The 24,379-nt window shown below is 71.4% G+C and overlaps 3 protein-coding genes across 3 annotated transcripts; 1 reads left to right on the top strand and 2 right to left on the bottom strand.

Annotated features, from left to right (window-relative positions):
• Positions 1–8,684: 8,684 nt before the first annotated feature.
• On the bottom strand, positions 8,685–9,935 carry AURANDRAFT_19746 (hypothetical protein; the record flags this gene model as incomplete). The annotated part of the gene is made up of 1 exon (XM_009034769.1): positions 8,685–9,935. A coding segment is annotated over one exon (1,251 nt), but the record flags the coding sequence as incomplete, so codon positions are not given.
• Positions 9,936–10,175: 240 nt separating this feature from the next.
• Positions 10,176–17,526, top strand: AURANDRAFT_70684 (hypothetical protein; the record flags this gene model as incomplete). The annotated part of the gene is made up of 2 exons (XM_009035174.1): positions 10,176–14,143; positions 14,346–17,526. The coding sequence occupies 2 exons, from the start codon at positions 10,176–10,178 to the stop codon at positions 17,476–17,478; spliced, it is 7,101 nt and encodes a 2,366-aa protein (XP_009033422.1).
• Positions 17,527–19,264: 1,738 nt separating this feature from the next.
• AURANDRAFT_15258 (hypothetical protein) lies at positions 19,265–19,504 on the bottom strand (the record flags this gene model as incomplete). The annotated part of the gene is made up of 1 exon (XM_009034768.1): positions 19,265–19,504. A coding segment is annotated over one exon (240 nt), but the record flags the coding sequence as incomplete, so codon positions are not given.
• Between the last annotated feature and the right edge of the window lie 4,875 nt (positions 19,505–24,379).

The following is a 24,379-nucleotide window of genomic DNA, read 5'->3' as shown; positions in this document are numbered from 1 at the left end:
TTCGGCGGCGGCGGCGGCGGCGGCGCCGCCGCGCCGGCCGCGAGCCGCGTCGCGAACTTCGCGGGCGTCGCGTGCGGCGACTGCGGCGCGACGATGGCGCTCTACGAGCGGGGCGCGCGGCCGACGCCGACGCTGCGCTGCGACGGCTGCGACGCGTGGTGGCCGCTCGCGCACAACAGGGACTACGCGCCGCGGGGCCGGGCCTGCGACGCGTGCGGCTTCGGCACCGTCGACGAGCGGCACCCGGAAAGCGGCCGCGTCTTCCCGCGCTGCCCGAAGTGCTACGAGCGCCACCCGGCGCCCGCGGCGCCCGTCGCGGCGTGCCCCCGCTGCGCGAAGCCGCTGCTCCTGTCGACGACGCAGTCGGGCCGCAAACTCGTGTCGTGCACCAAGGACTGCGGCGCGGCCGTCTGGCTCCCGTCCTGCGTCCGCAAGGCCGAGGTCCTCGCGCGCGACTGCGCGCGCTGCTCCGCGGCGCGCGGCGCGCCCGTGAAGCTCCTCCGCCTCGAGCTCCCGCGCGGCCGCGCGCCGCCGGGCACGGACCTCGAGCCGACGGTCTGCGCGCTCTGCGACACGAGCCTCCTCGACCTCGGCCTCGACCGCCGCAACCTCCAGCCGCCGCCGCAGGGCAAGGGCGGCGGCCGCGGCCGCGGCCAGCCCCCGCAGCAGCAGCGCGGCGGCCGCGGCCCGGGCCGCGGCGCGAACCACAACCGGGGGCGGGGCCAAGCCGGGCCCCCGAAGCGCGCGCGCGTGGGGTAAGCCCTCGCGCGTGTGCGTCGTGGGGTACTCCGGAGCCCTTGGCAAAAGTAGATGATGAAGACTGGTTGAACCGGCGTGTTCGACTGCGATAAAAATTATTACGATGGCAGCGTGACGAGAGTCTCCCATATGATGCGTCTCCGCCTCGCGCTGGCCCTGGTGCTGCGCGTCGCCGGCGCGAGCTACTACGACAACGCGAGCCTGAGCAAGCACCTCGACGACGTCGTGCCGACCTTCCCGCGGCTGCCCGACGCCGGGCTGCGCAAGCGGTCGCCCTTCGTCGTCGTCGCCACGCAGCGCACGGGCAGCAAGTGGATCATGAAGACGCTGCGGCGCCAGACCTGCGACGTCGACGCGGAGAGCGAGCTCTTCACGGACAACCACGGCTGGGACCAGTACAACCACCGCGAGGCCATCAAGGCGATCTTCGACCAGAGCCTGCCGCTGCCGGCGGCCGACGGCCGCCACGTCGTCGCGCAGCGCTTCATCAACCGCACGCGCCGCGAGGACGGCCTGGGCCCCGTCGCCTACGGCTTCAAGTGGATGCTGAACCAGGGCATGGCCGAGCAGTGGCCGTGGTTCCTGCGGTTGTGCGCGGCGCGCCGCGTCAAGCTCGTCTTCCTCCACCGCCGCGACTACCTGCGCATGGCCATCTCGACGAAGAACCTCAAGAACACGGCCCTCGAGGCGCACCCGGAGACGGAGGCCGACCTCGAGGCCATCCGCCACTCGCTCGTCCACCTCGCGACGGGCCAAGACCTCCTCGAGGAGCTCGGCAAGTACGCGGCCAAGTTCGCCCTCATGGACGCCTACCGGAGCGACGCGAGCCGCGCGGGCGTCGAGACCTACCGCCTCGTCTACGAGGACATCGCCGCGGACCACACAATGTTCCACGACGTCCGCGACTTCCTCGTCAAGGACCTCGACCTCGCGCGGAGCGCGTGCCGCCCCGAGCGGCTCATGCCCCTCGACAACTCCACGGACGTCGTCATCCACTCGAACCGGCCCTCGGCCTACGTGGCCAACTGGCGCGCCGTCGAGGCGACGCTCCGCGGGTCGCGGTACCAGCACCTCCTCGGCGAGGACGAGCTCCGGCGGCGGCGTACATAGGGCTAGGCCCCCTGCTCCTCGGGCCGGCCGAGGAGGTAGGCGTAGGGCGACGCGGCGACGGTGGCGCGGACGTCGTCCCAGTTGGACACGTAGGTCGACGTCGGCCGGTCGTGGATCTGGACGACCTCCTTCCGCGGGTTCGCGTCGCAGCCGCTCCGGTTCACGTCGAGGCCCTCGACGAGGAACGCGCGGAGGTCGTCGAAGCGGCCGCGGTCCGCGACGAGGTCCTCGTAGACGACGACGCGCGTCGCGGACCCGCGGGCCTCCGCGCGCCTCCGGAGGTCGTCCATCTGGGCGAACTTCTTCGCGCAGTCGTCGAGCGCCGCGACGAGCGTCGTCGTCGGCAGCTCCACGCGCTCGCGCCGCAGCTTCTCGACGTCCTCCGCGGAGCGGGGGTGCGCGAGCGTGTCCTTGGCGCCGTTCTCCGTCCTGCTGACGAGCATCTTGAGGTAGTTGTCGCGTTTCAAAAACACGAGGCGCACGTCTCTCGTTCCGTCGAGGAACGCGTCCCAGAGGCGCCCCGCGTCCTGCGACATCATCCACTTGAAGCCGAACGCCGTAGGCGCCTCGTAGGCGCGCGACTTGTCGTAGAACGCGCGCCACTTGCCGCTCCTGGGCACCGCGGCGAGCGCCGGCGGCGGGGCCCGCGAGCCGTCGAAGAGCGCGACGAGGGCGTCGAGCTGCGACGACGCGTTCCACCCTTCGTGGTGCTGGAAGAGCTCGGTCTCCGTGTCGACGTCGCAGAGCTCCCGGCGAAGCGTGAGCATGACGAAGGACGACCCCGTGCGCTGCGTCGAGATCAGCACGAACGGGTTCGTCCGGACGTCTCTGCCGCGCTTGCTCCGGGCCACGCCGAGCAGGCAGAGCCCGAGGACGGCGCGCTTAAACATCGCGCGCGGCGACAGATTCACAACGTGGCAGAAATCGCTCAAAATCATCGGAACTAAGCGCACCCAGAGTTCATCGCGTTCATGTCTTTCTCCATGCCCCCTCGGCGACGCGTCCTTGCGCCAGGCGGGCTTCGCGTTCAAGAACGCCAGAATCCAGACCGCGAAGGTCGGCGCGGAGGGGAACGCGGCGACGACGAGGCCAAGGTCAAGCGCGACTCGCCCGCGCGCAAGCGCCGCATCTCGGGCTCGGGCGACGACGCGGCGTGAAGATTGTTAGGCTATGCTCGCGCGTCAAGGCGCGCGAGGTTCCTTGTAGCTTTCTCGTCGCCCTTGACAGCGGCGCGCTCGAACCAGTATCTGGCTTTGCCGAGGTCGACTTCCGTGCCTTTTCCGACCATGTAACAAATGCCAAGGTTGCTCTCTCCATCGGCATGGCCTTGATTCGCCGCGAGCGCGAGGTACCGGACCGCTTCTTCAAATTTCTGCTCAGAATCAAGTAGAATCCCTAAATTGTTTTGCGCGGCCGCGTAGCCCCGGTCTGCAGCTGCGCGATACAGCCGCTCCGCCTTCTTCTTGTCCAGCTTGACGCCACTTCCATACTCGTGCATTTCCGCAAGGTGTCCCATCGCGTCCACATCTCCGAGCTCCACGGCGCGCCGATAAATCTTCGCGGCTTTCTTGTCGGATTTCACGAGGCCGTAGAGACCGCGTTTGTACCCCTCTCCCAAAAACGTAATCGCTTCCGGCACCTCGTTCTCCACATGGCGGCGAAGACGCGCGAGCTCCTCCGCATTGGTTTCCGCGCGCGGCAGACGACAGAGGGGACACGCGCCGAAGCCGATCTTGTCCTCGCACGATTGGCAGACCTTTCGGCAGCAACAGACGCGAAACACGCCCCCAGTATTCACGTCCCACTCCTCGAGGCAGATCGGGCACCGCGACCCGTACCGCGCAGACAGCGGCTCCCGCTCCGGGTTCGCCTCGCGCCGCACGCGGGCCGCCTCGTGTTCCGCCGCGATGCGCGCGCGGACCTCGTCGGCGTGCGACCGCGGCGCGGGGCCGTAGAACACGTCCCGCGGCGGCGACGGCGGGGGCGTCGGCGCTTCGGCCCGCGCCGCCTCCGCGGCCTGGATCTTCTTGCAGACCTTCCGGTGGCCCCGGTCGCGCCAGTCGATGCGTTGGCAGTCCGTCGAACAGTAGGCCGTCGTGCCGCACCCTTTGCACGCCTTGGCCTTGTCGGCGCCGCAGATCGTGCAGGTCTTGAGAGTGTCGAGTTTTTTGCCCCTCGCTCGGGCCATGCGATTCTCATACTCCAACTTCTTCTCCTGCCACGACATACTCGGCGCGCGTGTTCACTGGGGCGTCGCCTCAGCTCTTGGACTCGCTAAGGCAAAATCGCTCAAAACTCGACCCGAACGCGGATCAGCGGATCAGCCGAGGCGCGATCGCCGACCCTCAACACAGCTCCGTACCGCCACGGAAGGATCTTTTTTCTTACTCACACGCCCCCGTCGCCGCCCTCGACGGAGCCGTCGTCGGAGCCGCTCTCCTCCTCGTCGTCGACGACGCCGCGCGGCGCCGGGGGCAGCGTCGGCGGCGAGTCGCGCGGCGAGTCGCGCGGCGAGTCGCGCGGCGACGCGCGGCGGCTGGACCGGGGGCTCTCGCGCGGCGACTCGTGGACCTCGCGGGCCTTGGGCGTGCGGAGCATGTCGATGGTGAGCGGCGAGTCGCGGCTGCGGCGGCCGCCGGCGGGCCGGGGCCGCGGCGTCGCGCGGACGGACGCGACGGACGGCTTCGCGGCCCGCGTCGGCAGCTTGCGCGCGGGCGTCGCGGCGTCGGGCCCGCGGAGCGTCGAGATGTACTCGTCGCGCGTGACCTCGTAGACGTCGGTCTTGCGGTACTCCGCGAGCTCCGCCTCGGCGGCCGCGAGCTCGGCCTCGAGGTCGCCGAGCTCGGCCTTCAAAGCCTCGTTGCGCGCGGCGCCGGCCTCGGTCCGCCGGTCGAGCTCGTCGAGCGTGCGCTGGTCCGCGAGGTCGCGGCGCCGCGCGTCGTCGATGAGGTCCGCGGCGCTCTCCACGGTCTTGGCGAGCGCCGCGAGCTTCGCCTGCTCCTCGGGCGGCGCCGGCGCGGCCTCGGGCGCGGCCGCGCGCGCCTCGAACTCGCCGAGCGTCGACCGCAGGCGCCCGAGCTCCGCGCGCTTCTCGTCGAGGGACTTCTGGAGCGCGTCGAGCTCCCGGGCCCGCGCGCGCGCCTCGTCGGCCCATTTGGCCTCGAGCTCCGTTTTCTCCGCGGCGTTCGCCTCGCGCTCTCGCTCGGTCCGCGCGCGCGCGTGCTTGCTGACGAGGAGCGAGTCGTGGGACGCCGCCCAGGCCTCCATGGCCTCGTGGTAGTCGCCCTTGATGGCCTCCAACTCTAGATCGCCGTCGGGGACGCCCGCGTCCGCGGCCGCGCGCGCGGACCGCTCCGCCTCCGCGCGGTCGAGGTCCGCGATGGCCGCGAGCGCCGCGTGCTTCGACGCCTCCGCCGCCGCCGCGTCCCGCAGGCTCTCCGCCGTCTGCTCCTTCCAGCGCTCGGCCTTGTCCTGCTCGTGTTTTAAGATCTCGGCCTGATGGCTCGCCTCGAGCTCCGCGGCCTCGAGCTGCGCCTCCGCGCGCGTCCGCTCGCGCTCCTTGGCGGCCTTGGCCTCCTCGAGGGCGAAGATGTGCTGCTTCGACGACGCGAGCTTGGCCAGCGCCGCCTGCCGCTTCGCGCCGACGCGGCTCGTCTCGTCCTGCAGCGCGTCGATCTCCGCCTCGAGGTGCACCGTGTCCCGGAGCTCCGCGCGGAGCCTGTTCGCCTCCTCCTGGAGGGCCTTCGTCTCATGACACGTCAGATCGAGCTTCTCGCGCAGGGGCGCCAACGCCTTCTCGAGCACCTTGGACTCGTCGAGCTCGCCGTCGTCGCCCTCGAGCTCGTAGTCGTCGCCCGCCGCGAGCGCGAGCTGCGACCTGCGTGGACGTCAAATCTTCAACCCGACTTCAATGTGCGCGTGCGCGACAGTTTCGACGCAATCTCTTCGGCCGTGCTTCGAGAACTCGACGAGAGCGATCGATTCGTCCAAAACTCAGCCGAATCGACGTCGATGTGACCGAGCGAGAGAATTCTGAAGTTTCGTCGGGACGTCCCAAACCGGTGGTTGATGTGCACACAGGCTGCGACCGCAGGCCCGCGAGCGCCTCGCCCAGCGTCTCCATCTCCTGGCGCAGGTCCTCGTTGGACCGCGACGCCAGGAGCTCCGCCTCCTTGCGCCGGTGCTCCGCGTCCAGCTCGCGCTCCTCGCGCCGCCTGTGCCGAATTCAAATCTTCAACCCGACTTCAATGTGCGCGTATGCGACCGTTTCGACAAAATCTCTTCGGCCGTGCTTCGAGAACTCGACGAGAGCAATCGATTCGTCTAAAAATCAGCCGAATCGACTTCGATTTGACCAGGCTAGAGAATTCTGAAGTTTGGTCAGGACCACCCAAACCAGTGGTTGAATTCGGCACAGTGCGCCGCGCGTCGTGCGTCTCCTCGACGAGCCGCGCGGTGGCCCGCCGGCAGGCCTTGAGCTCGGCGGCGAGGGCGTCGGCCTCGGCGTGGGCCTCGTCGAGCCGGCGCTTCTGGTCCGCGCGCGCGAGCTTCTGCTTGTCGAGGTTCTCCCGCGCTTTCGCCGAGGCCTCGGCGCGCGCGGCCGCGAGGCCGTGCGCGTCGCGGATCGCGCGCTCGAGGCGGCGGATGCCGTCGGCCTTGGCCGTCAAGTCCTCGTCGGCCTTGCGCCCCGCGGCGTCGAGGGCCGCGAGGCGCCCGGCGAGGTCCCCGGACGCTCGCTCGCGCTTTTTGTGGTTTTCACGTACTTCCGCGAGGTCGCGCTCCGCGGCGTCGGCCCTCGCGCGCGTCTCCTCGACGTCGGCGTCGTCGATGTCGCCGAGGCGGGCGCGCTCCGACTCGTCGACGGCCGGGGGCGCGTGGGTCTGGAGCTCCTTGAGCTGGGCCTCGACGGACCGCGTCTTCTCCTGCGCCTCGGCCGCGCGGCGGTGCCAGACGCCGACCTCGGCCTTGATGGCGGCGACGGCGGAGGAGACCTTGGCGTGCTCCTCGGCGGCGCGGCCGCCGGCGATGAGGGCGTCGCTCTTGGCCTTGAGCGCTTCGTTGAGCCGCTGCTGCATGTCGACCTCGCGGCGCCCCAAATCCTCGATGCGCGCCTTGGACGCGGCCCACTCCTTGGCCGCGTGGTCGAAGGACGCGTGCGACGCGGCGACCTGCTTCTCGAGCGTCGCCAGGTCCCAGGTGGCCTGCTCCGAGCGCTCGATGGCCGCGCTCTCGCGCGCGCGCGCCTGCTCCGCGCGCCGGGCGCACTCCGCGGCCCGCTTGGTCGCCTCGCGCGTCTGCGCCTCGGCCTCGGCGGCCGTGCGCGAGCACTCCGCCGCGCGGTCGTACTCGGCCTCGAGGTCGAGGCCGATCGCGTGGATCTCGTCGTCGCAGCGCCGCTGGTTCGCGGCGAGCTGCGTCCGGAGCTCGCGGCACGTCGCCTCGGCGCGCTCCGCGGCGTGCGTGAGGCGGTCGATCTCGCGGTCCGCGGCGCCGCGGCGGTCCGTCGCGTCGAGCTCGCGCTGGGCCGCGGCGGCCTCGAGGCCCCGCGCGCGCGCCGCGAGCGCGTCGTGCGCCGCGGCCGCGCGCTCCGCGCCGTCCGCGAGGTGGCCCAGGTCCAGGAGCTTGGCGCTGAGGTGGGGGTCCGCGACGTCCGACGTGCCGATGCGCTCGCCGTGGTTGATGGCCTCGACGACCGCGTCGTACTCGTGCTCGTCGTGGTACTCGCGGGACACGTGCGTCTCGAGGTCCTCGATCTCCTGCTGGAGCCGCGCGACGGCGGCCTCGGAGCCGCGGATGGCCATGGTCATGTCGCGGTCGTGGTCGCCGACGCGCGCCTTGAGTTTCTGCTCGTCGTCGCGGCACCGCGCGACGGTCGTCTCGGCCTCGTCCGTGCGGTGCTCCATCTCCCGCCGCGTCTGCGCCATCTTGTTCACGGTCTGCTCCGTGGCGGAGATGGTCGCCGTGAAGCCCCGCTTCTCCTCGCGCGCCGTGTCGCACTGCATCTCGAGGAGTTTTTGTTTTTTCAGCTTCCGCTCCAAGTCGTCCGCGAGCTCCGCGTCCGCGTCCTTGAGCTCGGCGAGCTCCTCGGAGATGCGGTGCTTCGCGGCCTTGAGCGTGTCGATCTTGTTCTTGGCCGCGTTCGCCCGCTCCTCGCAGGCGCGGATCGCGCTCGAGAACCCGCGGACCTCGGCGGTCTGCGTCCGGACCTCGTCCGTCAAGTGCTCCAGGCGCTCGTGGGCCGACGACGCCTCGACGCGCAGGGACGAGAGCTCGCGGTCTAGCGCCTCCACGCGCTTCCGCGCCTCGGCGGCCTCCCTCGCCCAGGCCTCGATCGCGGGCTTGGACTTCTTGATCTCCGCGACGTTCGCGTCGTACGACTGCTGGAACGACTTGCAGAGCTTGTGCTCGCGGTCCTGCTCCGTCTCCGCGCGCAGGAGGCTCGCCTTGGCGGCCATGAGCTGGTGCTGCAGCAAATTCGTCTCCTCGACGATCGTGTCCTTCTTGAGCTTGAGGTCATTGAGCGCGGCCGCGTGCGCGTCCTTCTCCTCCCGGAACGCGGCGGCCTCGGCCTCCGTGCGCTTGAGCTCGACGTCGGCGGCCTCGAGCTGGGCGGCGCTCATGGTCTCGGCCTCCTCGTCGTCGCCGACGATGGACACGCCCGAGACGCGGCGGTGGCCCTCGTCGTCGTCGCCGCCCTCGGCGGCCTCCTCCTCGGCTGCGAGGACGCCCGCGTCGGCCGCGAGCTTCGTGTTCTCGATCATGACGGACTGGGCGCGGCGCCGGCCCTTGGCGAAGTCCGTGAGGTTTTTCTGCAATTTCCGCGACGTCTCGACGTCCTTGACCTTGGCCGCCGCCGCGGAGAGCGTGACGATCTTCGCGAAGGTCGCCCCCTCCTCCTCGACCTTGGCCTTGTCCTCGTCGAGCTTCTTCTTCTCCTCGACCAGGTTCGCGTTCGCCTCGAGGTCGCGCTCCTTCATCTCCTTGAGCTTCGTCTTCAGGTCCTCGAGCTCCGCGGTCATGCGGACCATCATCGACTCGTTGTCCTTGATCTCGTTCTTCTTCGCGCAGTTGACGATGCGCTTCGCCCGCGACGCGAAGCGCAGCGTCGACTGGGACTCGTCGCGGTTCCGCTCCGCGGGCGAGATCGCCGCGATCATCGCCGTCTTGGAGTTGCCGCCGAGCGCGGACGAGAGCATGCGCGTGAGCTTCGAGTCGCGGTAGGGGATGTGGCCCGTGCCCTTCTTGCCCTCGCTCAGCTTCGAGATGACCGCGCCCAGCGCGAGCAGGCTCTTGTTGATCGCGTTGCCCTCCTTGAGCCGCTGGCCCGTCGCCGCCGTCTTCTTCTGCCGCTCGCTGCCCGCGAGGTCCACGAGGTACATGCAGGACGAGCAGACGGGGCTGTGGCCGATCTTCGTCTCGATCATCATCTTGAAGACGACGTGGGACCGCGACGAGTTCGCGTTCATCTCCGTGAAGCCGTAGGACCGCGCCTTCTCGCCGCGCGCCAAGATCGACTTGATGCACGCGGCGTCCGTGGCGACCTCCTCCGTGAGGTCGCGCACGAAGCAGCCCCGGTTGGGGTCCTCGGCGATCTTCAGGCCCCCGGGCGGGTGCGCCGTGCCCAGCAGGTCCTTGATCTCCTCGTTGTAGATTTCCATGTACGAGACCCGCACCAAGAACTCCTTGATGCCCTCGCGGTTGCCCAGGTCCTCGAAGAGGCCGCGGATGGACTGGGGCATGATGCCCGGGTTCTCGTCGTTGCCGATCATGGACCAGGTCTTGCCGCTGCTCGTCTGGCCGTACGCGAAGACCGTGCCGTTGAAGCCCTCGACCGCGAGCTTGACGATGGGCGCGGCGACGTCCTCGTAGACCTGGCGGTTCGTGCTGTCGTCGCCGTAGACGAAGTCGTAGAAGCGGTCCGGCTTCGTGCCCTCGATCTCGTCGAGCTCGCGCACCGTGTTGCCGCTCGCCTCCTCGAAGATCGCCGCGTTCTTCTCGTTGAGCTCGATCTTGTTGAGCGGCCGGATGCGCACTGCCACGCGCACCGTGTCTTCCTTCGGCGCCATGGCGCTGCCTCCGGCGCAGCGGCGCGCGACGCGCACGCGTCGGCGGCGAGGCGCCGAGCGCGCGCGCGAGCTAACAGTGGTGCTCGACGCTCGGCTTTCAAGCGGCGCTTTGTTGAATCAGAGGGGCTGCCCGTGCGACCGTGATGATCTTTATGTCAACGTATCACAACCCCCGCAGCGCGCCGTAACAGGAACTGTGAGGCTGCTCTCTGTGGCTGCCATCGGACGCCGTCAAGCTCGATGGACGCCGCGTCCGAGGCGAACCTCGTGTGGCTCAAGAACCCCTTCCCCCTCACGGATGGCGAGTTCTACAAGAAGCGCCTCGGCGGCACGTGCGGCCGGCCCGAGTACGTGCCGTGCCGCGTCGTCGCGCGCAACGGCGGCGAGCTGACCTTGGAAACGGTGGACGAGCCGAAGATGACCATCGCGAAGAGGGAGGCCGACGTGCTCCCGTCGAACTCGCGCCTGCGCAGCGGGTCGCGCAGGAACCTGAGCGAGCTCGCGCGCGCGACGCACTGCAACGCGCCTTCGGTCGTCTCGGCCGCGCACGGCCGCCACGTCGCGGGCGAGTACTGGACCTACGCGGGCCGCCGCGACGGGCCCCTCGTCTTCCTGAACCCGAACGGGCCCGGGGCGCCGCGGAGCGAGTCGAACTTCGGCCTGCTGCAGATGCAGCGCCGGTCCGGGCCGCGCGCCGCGGGCGCGCGGGACGACGCCGGCGGCGCCGCGAAGCCCCGGTACCGGACGCCCGGCGCGGACCGGCGCAAAGGCCGGTTTCCGCCGCCGGCCGGCGACGCCGCGGAGGCGGAGCAGCCCCACCTCTACGACGCCGTCGCGGACGCGGTCCGCCGCGCGTTCGAGCTCCGCGCGCCGCAGCTGCTCAGCTTCGTCGGCGAGTCGGGCAGCGGCAAGTCCGAGTCCGCGAAGCTCGCACTCGAGTTCGCCGCGATCGCCTTCGGCGACCCGAGCTTCCTCGGCGTCGCGGCCGCGGGGCCGACGACGTCGCGGCTCGGCGGGGACGCGCTCGTCGCCGCGCGGCGCGACGACGCGACGCAGGCGTGGGCCGCGCCGCTCGGCCGCGCGGCGAACCCGCTCTTCTTCTCCGGCCCGGAGGCAAGAGGGTTCTCATCATCTCAAGCGCGCGCGGCGAAGAAGCTGCTGTCGACGCCGACGCTCGTCGAGGCCTTTTCCTGCGCCCGGAGCGGCCGCAACGCGAACGCGAGCCGCGGCGCGACGATGTACCGCCTCGCCGTGCGGCCCGGCCCGCGCCGCGAGGCTTTGGTGGCCGGCGGGTCCTGCGAGATCTATGGCTTGGAGGTCGCGCGCGTCGCGCGGTCGCCCGGCGACGCCGAGGGCGCCGCCGACGGCAACTTCCACGCGCTCCACTGGCTCGCCGGCGGCGTCGAGTCGCCGTCGGAGCGCGCGGCGCTCCGGCTCCGCGACGCCAGGGACAAGGCGGGCTACCGGCTTTTGGACGCGACGGACGACGCCGCGGCGGACTGGGCCGCTCTTTCCGCGGCCTACGGCGTCGTCGCGCGCGACGGCGACGCCAAGTCGAAACGGCCGACGGGCGTGCGCGACTCGTTCGCCGAGGGCGTCGCGGGCCTTTTAGCGGCGATCCTAGCTTTGGGCGACGTCGAGTTCGGCGGCGGCGACGAGGCCAAGTACCGCGAGACGGCCGCGAGCAAGACGCGCGCCGCCGACGCCGCGGAGCTGCTGGGCGTCGACGGCGGCGTTTTGCGCGACGCGTTCCTCTGCCGCGTTTTGGACGTCGCGTCCGGCGCGTCGTCCGCGGGCGTCGGCAAGAGGGTGCCCGCTAGGCCTTCCGACGCCGAGACAGCGCGCGACGGCCTCATCAAGGCGCTCTACGGTCGCCTCGTGACCTGGGTCGTCAAGCGCGCGTCGGGCGAGTGCCGCGAGGCCGCGCGGGCCCCGTCCGACGTCTACGTCCTCGACGCGTGCGGCTTCGACGACGCGGCCAAGGGCGCGGGGGGGCGCAACTTCTTCGACGAGCTGCTCCACAACGCCGCGGCGGAGCGGCACCACGCCTACTACGCGGAGACGACCTTTTCCGACGAGCTCAAGCTCTACGACGACGAGGGCCTCGACGTGTCCACGACCAAGTTCCCCGCGGTCCAGACCAACGCCGACGTCCTGGACCTGCTCCTGGGCGGCCCCGCGAGCTTGTTGGGCACGGTGGACGCGTCCGCGGCCGCGCTCGGCGAGACGGACGCGCGCGCGCTCGCGGCCGTCGTCGCCGCGCACGGCGCGTCGCCGTCCTTCGAGCCGGGCCGGCGCCAGCGCGCGGCGACGTCCTTCACGGTCAAGCACACGGGCGGCGACGTGTCCTACGACGTCCACGACCTCCTGCGGCGCGCGCGCGTCGCCGCGCCGGCGGCGGCCGTGGCCGCGCTCGAGACGTCGACGCGGCCGTTCGTGCGGGCCCTGTTCGCCGAGTGCGACGTCGACGAGGCGGCCTGCCCCTGGCTCACCCTCGGCGACCTCGCGGCCTGCGGCGCCGTGCGCTTCGTCCACGCCAAGGAGCAGGGCCGCGCGTCGGCGATCGCGAGCTTCCGGAGCCAGCTCGACGCGCTCTACGGCGGTTTATCGCAGCTCGGCGGCCTGAGCCGGGGCACGGGCCGCCCGTTGGCGACGCACGTGCTATGCACGCGCGCGGCGCCCCAGCGCCTCTTCGACAAGGACCCGGAGTTGGCCCGGGACTTCTTCGAGCCGAGCTACGTCGGCAAGCAGCTCTTCGACCGCTTCGCGGTGCCCGAGTTCGCGACGCTGACGAAGATCGGCCTCCGCTGGCGCATGCCCCACGACCGCTTCTACGCCAAGTACGCCATCGCCGCGCGGGGGCTCGGCGTCTACAGCCGCGCGTTCCCCCTCGTCGTCGCCGACGACGACGCGGGCGAGCGCCGCGAGCGGGCGAAGCGGCTCCTCGACGCGCTCCTCTGCGACCCGGGCCTCGCGGCGGAGGCCAAGGAGGCGGCGCGGCGCGGCGAGGCCCAATTGGGGCGCACGCTGGTCATGCTGTCGAGCCCGCTCGCGGCGTCGCTCGAGCGGCGTTTAGACGACGCGACGGCGATCTTCGCGAATTGCGCGACGCGGCTCGCCGCGATGCAGCGCGCGCGCGAGCAGCGCCGCGTCTACGTCAAGGTGCGCAACGGCCTCGGGCTCGTCGTCGCCCTCGTCAAGTACGCGCCCATGCGCGCCTACATCACAAAACACCGCCGCGCGGGCGCGGCGATCACGGGCTTGGCGCGGCGGAAGCTCCGGCGCGCGGCCGCGCGCCGCCGGGGCGCCATGGCCGTGCGGCTCCAGCGCTGGAGCCGCGCGACGCGGGCCAAGGCGCGGTGTACCACGCTCAAGCTCGCGGCCAGGGGCGCGGCCGCGCTCGCGCGCGGCTTCGTGCTCCGGCGGCGCGCGGGCGCCGTGAAGCGCCACGCGGACAAGCTCCGCGTGTTCATCGTGGGCGAGGTGCTGCGGATTTTACGGTTGAAGGTCCTGCGGCGCCGGGCGGCGACGACGCTGGCCTGCGCGTGGCGCGGGTCCCACTCGCGGAGCCCCGGCGGGCCCGCGTACGCCGCGGCGAAAGCGTGGCGCCGCGCTTTACGCGCGCGCGCGCTCCGCAGGGCCTCGACGAAATTCGGCGCCCATTGGAAGCGCATCCTCGTCGTGCGGCGCTTCCGCCAGCTGCGGCGCGCGGCCGTCGTCGCGCAGCGGTGGGCGCGGAGCCGCTTCCTCCGGTTCTGGATGCTCGACGCGCGGCTCGCCGCGACGGTGCTCGCGGGCATGGGCCGCGGCGCCGCGGGCCGCGGCGACGCGCGTCGACGGCGCGTCGCGGCGATGGTCGTCGCGGAGCGCTTCGCGCTGCGCTGCGTCCGCGAGCGCGAGTTTTTGACGCTCGCGGAGCATTTCGGGGACGCGGACGCGGTCGCGCACTGCAAGTGCAGCAACACGAACCTGAGCTCGCCGACGGCCAACGAGTACGCCGTCGACGACACCAAGGGCGACCCGGACGCGCCCGTCGACGCGTGCCGGTCGTCGACGATCCGCAAGGGCGAGCAGCGCGGCGCGGGCCGCCACCTCGGCCACCACGCGCTCGAGTTCGCGCTGCGCCGGCCCCTGCCGAACCGCGCGGCCAAGCTCGCGGCGCAGCGCTTCGCGAGCCGGGCGGAGCTCGTCGACGTCGACGCCAGGGCGTCGGACGCAGGGCAGCACAAGAGAGCGAAATTCCCAACTTCAAAGCCTCCTTTCTCGGCCGTTTTCCACTCGTTTCGGCTGATTTTTGGACGAGCGATCATCTCTCGGAACGGCCTCGGACATGAACGTCTTTCTTTGGAACGCGCGCGCGCGGAATACCCACGTTGAAGCGACGTTGAATCTCTCTCTTGTCCTGCCCAGGTCGGACGCGCACGACACGTACCCGCACGGCTGGGCGCGGACGCTCGGGCGCCTCTGCCGCGACCTCGGGCGGGGCGGCCGGCGCCTCGGGGACGTGGCCGTGGGCCGGAGCCACAGCGCGGCGCTGAGCGACCGCGGCGAGCTCTACACCTGGGGGCTCGACGACGCCGGCCAGCTCGGCCGGCCCGCGCCGGGGTCCGCGGCGGCCGCGAAGCACGATGGCGAAGCGCACGTCCTCGCGCCGGCGCACCGCGACTTTGTGGTGGCGCCGGCGACGGTGGACCTGGAGGTGAGCGCCCACGGCGGGAGCCGCGCGCTCGGCGCCGCGGGGCCCCAGTACGCGGGCCGAGGCTTCGAGACGCCCCGCGCGAAGCCGGGCGCCGCGGGCCAGCCGTCCGTGCCGGCGCCCAAGGGCTTCACGCGCGTGGCCTTCACGGCGCTGAGCGCCGGGGCCGACTTCTGCGTCGCGCTGAGCGCCGGGGGGCGCCTCTTCGCCTGGGGCGACAACCGGCGCGGCCAGTGCGGTTTGGGCGACCTCCTGCCGCGCCGCGGGTCGCCGCGCGCGGTGGAGGCGGGGGGCCTGAGCCGCCGGCGCGTCGCCGCCGTCGCCTGCGGCGGCCACTTCGCCGTCTGCGTCGCGAACCCGGGCGTCGTCTTCTCCTGGGGCGCGCGCGAGTGCCTGGGCATCGACGGCGGCCGGTCGCCGGGCCGCGACGCGGAGCTCCGGTCGCCGGCCTGGCGCGCGGCCCACGACGTGCCGTCGCCGACGCTCGTGCGGGGCCTCGACGCGCACCGCAAGCGCTTCGCCTGGAAGGTGGCCTGCGGCCTCGAGTTCTCCGTCGTCGTCACGCGCGTCGGCACGCGCCACGACCTCTTCGCCTGGGGCAACAACGACAAGGGCCAGCTCGGTCTCGGCGACGGCGCGCGGCGCTGGGCGCCGGAGATGCTCACGCGCAAGGCCGTCGCGACGCCCAAGGCGAACGCGTCGGCGACGGAGCTCGCGAAGAAGTTCCTGCGGCGCGCCGCGGACGTCGCGTGCGGCAGCCGCCACGCGCTCGTGCTCGCGGCGTCGGGCGTCGTCTTGGCCTGCGGCCACAACGGCGACGGCCAGCTCGGCGTCGGGGACCGCGAGGACCGGAGCGCGTACGCGGTCGTCCGCGGCCGGCTCGCGAAGTGCCCCGTGACCCAGATCGTCGCGGGCTGGCGCCACAGCGCGGCCCTCACGGCGCGCCACGAGCTCTACGCCTGGGGCGCCGCGACCTGCGTCGCGTCCTCGCCCGGCGAGGTCGCGGACGCGAGCCGCGCGCGGTCCTTCTACCACCAGCACTTCGCGCCGCGCGAGAAGACGGCCGCGGAGGCCGCGGCGAAAAGCGCGGAGGCCGCGGAGACCTACGACGCGCGCAAGCGCGCCGCCGTCGACGCCGCCAAGGCGAAGAAGCTCGACGCCGCGGAGGCGGCGAGGGAGCGAGAGGCCATCGACGACGCGTTCGAGGCGTCGGGCGCGCGCCGCGACTGGACGGCCTTCAGCGTGGCGTCGCCGCGCCTCGTGCCCTTCCCCGGCCGCGCCTGGCGCGTGCCGACGGCGCTCTGCGCCGCGAGTTCGAGCGCCCTCTCCGCGACGATCGTGCGCTACGCGGCCATCGGCGCGGACGCCGAGGCGCTGTCCTACGCAAAGTTCGTGCCCCACGAGCTCTCGAGCCCGCCCGAGTCGCCCCAGGCCTTCCCCAAGACCGGCGACGGCGACGGCCGCGCCGAGAAGCTCGACGCCTACGACGAGGTCCTGCGCAGAGTGCCGGACCGCGGCTGGGCGCGCGCCGTCGACGTCGTCGCGGACGCGCTCCGCCGCGAGAACGAGACCGAGGAGGTCGAGGACGGCGACGGCGGCTTCGGCGACGTGGCCTGGAAGCCCGCGACGCCGGAGCAGGAGGCGTCCAAGGTCGCGGCGGCGAAGCGGCGCGAGCGCGAGGAGGGCTTCACGGCCGCGGAGCGCCACGTCCGCGCCGTCTTCGGCATCGGCGCCGAGGCGTCGGACCTCGAGCGCGGCTGGTGCGCGTCGACGAAAAAGGGCGCCGTCTCGGCGACGATGAAAGCGCGCATCCTCGCGCAGCAGCTCCGGGACCTCGAACACGAGGCGGACACGTGCGACGCGGTCGCCGCGGACACCGTCGGCGACGAGACGACGCTCCGGACCTTCGACGACGGCGACCTCGAGGACCTGCTACCCTCCGACGACGACGACGACGACGACGACGACGCCCACTCCGTGCACGTCTCCGAGCTCACGCTCAAGAGCGACGACCTCGACGCGCGCGCGGCCGTGTTGAAGACCGCGCCCGACAGCCCCGTGCGCGTCGCGGATCTGTTCGCGTCCGAGTTCCTCATCGGCGCGTCGACGGGCGCGCCGGGGTCGGCGATCCGCGCCGCGCGCGCCGCCGCCGACGGCGGCGAGGATCCCTTGTTCGCGGACCTGCCGCGGCCGACCGCGGAGCCGCCGAAGCATTTGGGCCGCCGCGCGACGTACCGGTCGGCTTTGGACCTGCAGCACCGCGACGACGAGGAGGCCAGGCTCCGGGCCGCGCCGCCGGCGCCCGACGTCGACGACTCGAATTTGACGGAGGCCGCGCGGCCGACGGCGTCGCTGTCGCCGCGCGCGCTCGGCGGCCGCGGCGCCGCGACGCCGCCGCCGGGCGGCACCGCCGTGGACCCGCTCGACACGCCGCCCCACCCGGACCGGGGCGCCCACGCGGCCCTCGCGGGGAAGGACCCGGCGCTCGCGGCGCTGCTCCACTCCATGACCGCGAGCCTCAACTTCGCGGAGAAGGCCCACGACCGCGAGCGCGCGGCCATCCCCGACTCGTCGTCCGGCGCCCTCGTCGACTCGCCCGCGCCGCCGCGGTCCGCCGCGTCCGCGCGCGAAGACGCGGCGCGCGACGTCCACGGCCGCGCGGGCGCCTACGGCGCCTACGGCTACTCGGCCGCGGACGCGCGCGCGCACGCGCCGCGCGCGCTGTCGTCGCCGGAGCCCGCGGCGCCGGCGCCGCCGCCCGCCGACGACGACTTCGCCCAGCTCGCCCGCGACACGAAGGCCCTCCAGTCCGCGCTCGCGCGCGGCGGGGACTTCCGCGCGCCGTGAAGACTCCCATTTCCCCCTGATTGCCACTTCTAAACAAACGTGGCCTTTACTTCTTCTCCTTCTTCGCGCGCTTGGCCGTGGGCGGCTCCGACTCGTCGGCCTCGGAATCAGAATTCGGCGGCGGTGGTTCATCATCAGTATCGACATCGACCGCATTCTTCCGGAGCTCGGCGTCGCGCTCCTCTTGCGTCTTCGTGCCCGTGATCTCGACCTCGGCGGGCAGCGTGCGGAACTTTCTCGACGGGGAAGTCTTGCTCCAGCCACTGAAGCCCTGGTAACCCGCTCGAAGAGAGACCTCGTAATCAGTGTTCGGTAGGAGCGAAGAGACGACGAAGCCGTCTTTGCCCTTGGAAGCCGGGATGGCTTTGCAAATAGGTTGGTTGACGAGCGTGTTAGTCGCGTTGTCAACCGCCATAATCGTAGACCCTTTTTTGAAAAGGATGGTGCCACGCGAGCAGTTTCCCCCCACAGAGAAGGACACGCTCGCCATCATAGAGAATGACACGCGGACGCTGTCCTGCGTGATCTTGTCGAGGAACGGCGCGCCCGGCGGCTTGGGAACGTGGTTTGCGAGCTTCAGCGGCTTGCTCCACGGGCCTCGCGGACCCCAGCAGCCGTTGTGGCAAAGTAGGGAGAATCTGTACGTATCCGTCTCTTCTAGGCCCGTGACGATGAAGCTGGTGCATTTGCTCTGAAACGCAGTGATAGTCTTCCCATGATTTTGCCGCGACTCAAGCGTGAGATCTGGTGAGACGCGGTGCCCGCACGTACCGTTGACATCAACTAACATGTCGACGTGCTCACAAAGAGGCGAAGCCACAAAATAAACTCGAATCGCCTTGCTCGACATCGCTTCGAGCAGCGGCGCCTCGGGCGCGACGGGCGATAAGATCTTGAGCGGCGCGCTCGCGGGCGACGTAGAACCGAATTCGACGTCGCCCGCGCCGCGGTACGCGATGGTGGCCGTGTATTCCACGTCACCTTTGAGGTTAGTTACGTTGACGCTCGTGACGAAACCCGTCAATTGTATGAGCTTGCCGATCTGACCGACTGCGATAATCCCACTCTTCTCCGCGTCGTAAAATTGCTTCTCGACCTCGCCGTCGCCGTTCTCAGCGGCGAAGTAGAGCATCGCATCTCCTTTCTGCGGTGCGTCGTCGAAGGAGGCCGTCACGTTCGAACCGTCGTGGCTGAGCACAGGCGCGGCGGGCGTCGTCATGAGGGCGGGGCGGACGACGGCGCGCAATGACTCGAGGAAGATTCGCTCCCCCCCCCCCCCCCCCGCCTCCCTCCCCCGCACCAACCTTCCAAGTCCTTACTTCCTGCCCTTCTTGTAGACGTTGAGCTCGCCGAGGAACTTCTTGTAGTCGGCCGTCACGCAGAAGCGCTGGAGGTTGCCCTTGAGGTTGTTGGAGATGCACTTCTGCGTGCCGTCGAAGACGGAGACGGGCGGCCGGTCCGCGGGCTTGGCGCCGTCGAAGTAGGTCTTCAGGGCCCGCGTCACCTTGCCGGACAGATTCACCTGGTCGTCGGTCGTCGTGTCGATCCATTTTTTGTAGATGCCCAGCGCCTGCGCCGCGAGCGCGTCGTCGGCCGCGGTCTCGGCCGCGGAGCGGAACGCCTCGATCGCGTCCCAGCACTCGTAGTTCTCCGTCGCGAGCTCCTTGTCGAGCGACGCCTTGAGGAGCGGCGCCGTGCGCGGGTGCACGAGCATGGCGCCGACGGACGCCTTGGAGCCCAGCGCCTTGATCTCGAACTCCGCGGCGACGGACGGCGACCCGAGGCAGAGCTTCTTGAAGTTCGCGCCCGAGATGCGCGCGAGGATCGTCGCGCCGATGGCCTTGACCGCCGCGGCCCGGGGCTCCTCGCGGATCAGGGCCAGCTCCCCGAAGTAGGAGCCCTTCTTGTCGAGCACGATCTTCTCGTCCTCGTCGACGGCGATCTCCACGGACCCCTGGATCAGCACGTAAAAGTCCGTGCCCTTGGACCCCTTGGCGAAGACGGTCTCGCCGTCGTTGAAGGTCTGGACGACGAGGTTCGCCGTGAAGAGCGCGACGGACGCGGGGCGCATCGCCTCGAAGAGCGACAGGTTCATGGCCAGGAGCTGGCCCGTGAGCCGGTTCTTGATGTAGGCGTTGATCTTTTCCATGACCTCGGGCATCTCCTCGAGGCGCGCGCGGAGCTCCTGCGTGTCGAAGTAGATGAAGAGGCACTGCGTCGTCGAGAGCACCGACGCCGTCGACGTCAGCGGCACGGCGCCGCGCTCCGAGTCTTCCGTGCTCAGCAGCGCGCTCTCGCCGAAGAAGTCGCCCTCGTGGAGGTTCCCGACGACGACCTGCTTCTTGCCGTCGTGCGTCGTCGAGTCGCGCTGGCCGACGATCGTCTTCCGCATGTCGCTCTTGCACGCGACGTCCAGCGACCCGGAGAGGATGACGTGGAGCCGCTCCGCGCGGTCGCCCTGCTTGAGCACGACCTTGCCCCCGGGCAGGGACCGGAAGTGGGCCACGTCCGCGAGCTTCCGGAGCGCGGGCTCGCCGAGCGACTGGAGCACGCTCACCTTGTTGAGCCACGCGAGGACCTTGTCCTTGGTCAGGTTCACCAAATTGTCGCAGAAGAGGCCGCAGGCGACGTCGGCGTCGCGCTTCGCCATCATCTCCGTCGTGTACTTGTCCTGGCTCAGCACGAGGAGGTACGTCTTGCCCTGCGCGAGCACGTCCGTCGGCATCCTGCCCGTGGCCTCGTCGGCCTCCTGCTCCACGTTCTCCACGAGCTCCACGAGCCCCAGCATCTCGTTCTCGCCGACGACCTTGATGACCGTCTCGTTCTTGGCGCTGTCGCGCGCGTTCGATGAGCCCGCCGCGTAGCTCACCATGCGCAGCCCGCCCTTCTCGACGATGACGAGGTCCCGCAGCCCGACCTTGTGGCTGAAGATGGACCCGCCGCTGGGCACGACGCGCCGCACGAAGTAGGACGCGATGCGGTCCCGGTGGGCGCAGGCCTCCTCGCCGCTGAGGCCGTTGGCACCCTCCTCGAAGCAGCCGAAGATGGGCGTGTGGTCGCTGATCACGGCCGTCGAGTCCGGCGCCACGGCGAACTTGTCCTGCTGCCCGCCCATGGCGCCCGCGCGGCGGAGCCGCCGTGCGGTGCCGCGCGCACCAGCCGCAGCGACGCCGGAAGACGAGACGCTCCGATGCTGCCGTTTCGTGACCGAGAGAGCAATCAATCCAGGCTAAAGCTGATTATTACTGAATTATTGCACCCGGCACGGGCAGCCCACGAGTGGTCCATAACGTTATGAGCTTCGCGCCGCCGACGGGGTCGCGGCGCTTCGCCAAGTCCTACAAGGACTCGTGCACGGGCCAGGCCGACGGCGTGCGGTTGGCCATCCGGGAGACGGCGCGCCAGCGGCGCCTGCACGGCGGCCGCGTCGAGGAGGCCGCGGCCTCCGGCGAGCTCGGCGAGCTCATCGAGACGGCGCAGCGCTTCCAGCGCGAGAACGAGACGCTGCGCGCCCTGTTGCGGCGCGTCAAGGTCGAGAGCGGCGCGGCCATCGCGGACCTCGCGGCGACGGTGTCGCGGCTCGAGTCGGACCGCGACGCGCTGCGGCTCGAGCGCGACGAGTGCCGCGCCGAGCTGTGTGGAAATCAAATATTCAAGCCGACTTCAATGTACGCGTATGCGACCGTTTCGACGCAAGATCTTTGGCTGTGCTTCGAGAACTCGACGAGAGCAATCGATTCGTCCAAAAATCAGCCGAATCGACTTCGATTTGATCGAGATAGAGAGGTTTGAAGTTTTGCTGGACAGGGCGTTCCACTGGTTGATTTCCACACAGGCGCCGAGGCGCGGCTCTCGCGCGTGCGCATCGCCGAGCTCGAGGTCCACCAGGACGCCGTCGCCCGGCGCCTCGCGGAGACCATCGCGGCGTCGTCGCGCGACGGCGCGGCGCGGCCGCCGCCGCCGCCGGCCGCCGGGGACGCCGCCGGGGACGCCGCCGCGGACGCCGCCGGGGACGCCGCCGCCGCGTCGCCGCGCGCCGCGCTCGACTTCGAGGACGCGGCGACGCGCTCCGACAGCGGGAGCCGCACTCCGGGCGCCGCGGGCCGCTGGGCCAGCGAGACCGTGCAGAGCCGGCGCCGCATTAGGGACCGCGCGGACCGGAACGACGAGCCCGTCGCCTTCGCGCACCACACGTCCAAGCCAGCGTCGAGCGACAGGAGTGTTTTTTCGCGTGAATTTCGCCTGAAGATGTGAAGAAATCCGACCCCGTCGCACTTGGTAGGTCCAAGCTCGACATGACGAACGCGAGCCCCATGAAGCACGAGGAGTACGCCGGCGAGCGCGCGCGCGGGTCCTGGATCCTGCGGCCCGACTCCGTGGCCAACGTCAAGTGCACCGGCGTCGACGCGAACTTCTTCGCGAGCCTCCGCGAGGGCGCGCCCGACTTCTCCACGTCCCCGAAGAAGGCGGGGCCCCGCGGCTCCTACGCGTCGCCGGCGCGGCCGACGCGGCCGCCGCCCCAGCTCGCGAGCGAGGCCCTCACGGAGATGGAAAAGGTCGCCATGTTCCTGCCCGAGGAGGAGCCCGTCTAATAGCGCGTAGGACACGAGCGACGTCGCAGCTACGCTTGTTAGGACTCGAGGCGCGCGGGCGCGGCGTCCTCGGCGCGGAGGCCCGCGATGCGCACGCCGGCGAGGTTGCGGCCGTAGAGCTGGGTCTCGGCCGCGAGGCGGCGGCGGAGCGCGGCCTTGAGCGTCACGAGCGGCCGGCGGAGCGGCTCGTGCGCGGCGACGGCGGCCGCGTGGAGCTGGAGCGCGAAGACGGCCGCGCGGGCGCAGAGCTCGACGTCGAGGGCGCCGTCGCCGTCGAGGGCGTCGGCGAGGAAGGTCAGCAGCACCGCGACCAAATCCACGGGGAGCACGAGGAGGCACGGCTCGAGATCCGCGGTCTTCAACGTCGCGAGCCGGTCGAGCACGTAGGCCGTCGGCGCGAGCCCGAGCATCATGGGCGACGGCCGGTGGGTGTCGCTCGCCTTGGCCAGGGCCGCCTCGCCCTGGGCCAACTCCAACGCCTCCGCGAGGCGCTCCGCGCCCTTTTGCGCCGTCGCCGACGACCGCGCGGGCGCGACGTGCTTCGAGGGCTCCGCGGCGGGGACCCCGGCGTCGAGCGCGTCGAGCTTGAGGTCCAACGCCGCCTCCTGCTCCTCGGATGCGAAGACGGGCTCGTCCGTGCGCGTCCAGCACCGCAGCGACCGGTCCGCGCCCGCCGAGTAGACCGCGGACCCGTCGAGCGCGGCGCACAGGGCCCAGACCTCGGCGCAGTGGCCGCGCTTGAAGGTCTGGACGAGGGGATTGTCCTGGTGGTCGCAGTCCCACTGCTTCACGCTGCCGTCCTTGGAGGCCGTCATGGCGTAGTGCGTGCCCCGGAGGAAGACCAAGGCCGTCACCGCGTCGTCGTGCGCGAGCGCGGAATGGCGGAGGTCCCCGAACTCCAGGCCCCAGAGCTTCATCGTCTTGTCCGCGCCGCCCGTCGCGAGGAGCTTGCCGTCCGAGGACCCGTCGAGGCAGAGGCACGCGAGGGAGTGGCCGTAGAGCGACACCTTGAACTTGAACGTGTCCGCGAAGACGACGCGGACGCAGTTGTCCAACGTCGCCAGGCAGACGAAGCCGTCGCGCTTGCCCCGCGCGTCGCGCACGAACCGGGCCGCGAGGCACTCCTCGCCGACGTCGAGCGTCTTGGCGTGGGCGAAGGCGCCGTCGGCGTAGGTCCAGAGCTTCGCGTCCGTGTCCGCGCCGGCCGTGACGACGCTCAACGCGCCGGCGACGGCGGACGTGGACGCGTCGATGGCGAAGACGCTCCCCGCGTGGGCCTTGTCGCCCGCGTCGTCGAAGAGCTCGTCGCCGTCGCCGCTCGCGACGTCGTAGGCCACGACGCTCCCGTCCTTGAAGCCCGCCAGCAGCGGGCCGCCGCCGGGGAGGAACGCGACGCAGAGCGCGAGTCGCTTCGTCGCGAGCGTGCGGAAGAGCACGGGCGCCGTGTCCGGCGCCGCGGACCAGACCTTGACCGCGTGCTGCGACGCCGTCGCGACGGCGTCGCCGTCGGGGCTCAGCGCGACGCCGCGGACCGCGGACCGGTGGCCCGGGAGCTCCAGCGTCCGCGCGAGCGTCTCCGCCGCGTCCGGCGCGCCGCTCCTCCGCTTCTCCGCCACGCGTACGTCGTGGCGCTCGAGCACGCCGCTGCGCGTCGCCGCGACGAGCCTCAGCGTCGACGCCGTCGCGCCGAGGACGGCGACGCTCCGCAGGCGGTGCTCCGACGTCACGAGCGCCAAGAGCTCGAGCTCGTCGGCCGCGGCGACGCCGTCCGCGCCGCGGCCGCGCTTCAGGCGCTTCGCCGCGCGCTTCGCCGCGTCGTCGCCGGACCGCATCCCGTAGACCTCGAGCGTGCGGCCGTGGCTCAGGCAGACGAGCTCGCGGCCGCTCGGCGAGAACCGGAGCTCCTGGCACGGGTCCATCGCGCGCCGCGGCACCTCGCCGCGCGGCGCCAGCGCCTCGTCGGCGTCGGCCACGGCCCAGAGGCGGATCGCGCGGTCGCCGGCGCCCGTCGCGACGCGGTTCGCGACGGCGCTGAAGTCGACGCCGACGGCGACGCCGCCGCCCGCGCCCGCCAAGGTCTGGCGGCAGTGGCGGAGCGCGACGTCGAAGACCTTGACGAGGCCGTCGCGCGCCGTCGTCACGACGAGGCGCCCGGAGTCCTTGGCCCAGTCCCCGAGGCAGCACAGGTCCGTGACGCCCGGGGGATCCCCGGAGCCGGCACGCGCCGCGCTCCGCGACGGCGTCGAAGATGAGCACGTCGCCGTTCGCGCCGCCGGCGAGCACGCAGGCGGACTCGGGGCACCAGCGCA

This window comes from Aureococcus anophagefferens (genome assembly GCF_000186865.1).
Source record: "Aureococcus anophagefferens unplaced genomic scaffold AURANscaffold_2, whole genome shotgun sequence".
NCBI lineage: Eukaryota > Pelagophyceae > Pelagomonadales > Pelagomonadaceae > Aureococcus > Aureococcus anophagefferens.
The sequence above is the reverse complement of the archived record's forward strand: the minus strand, read 5'-3'. Positions and strand labels throughout refer to the sequence as shown.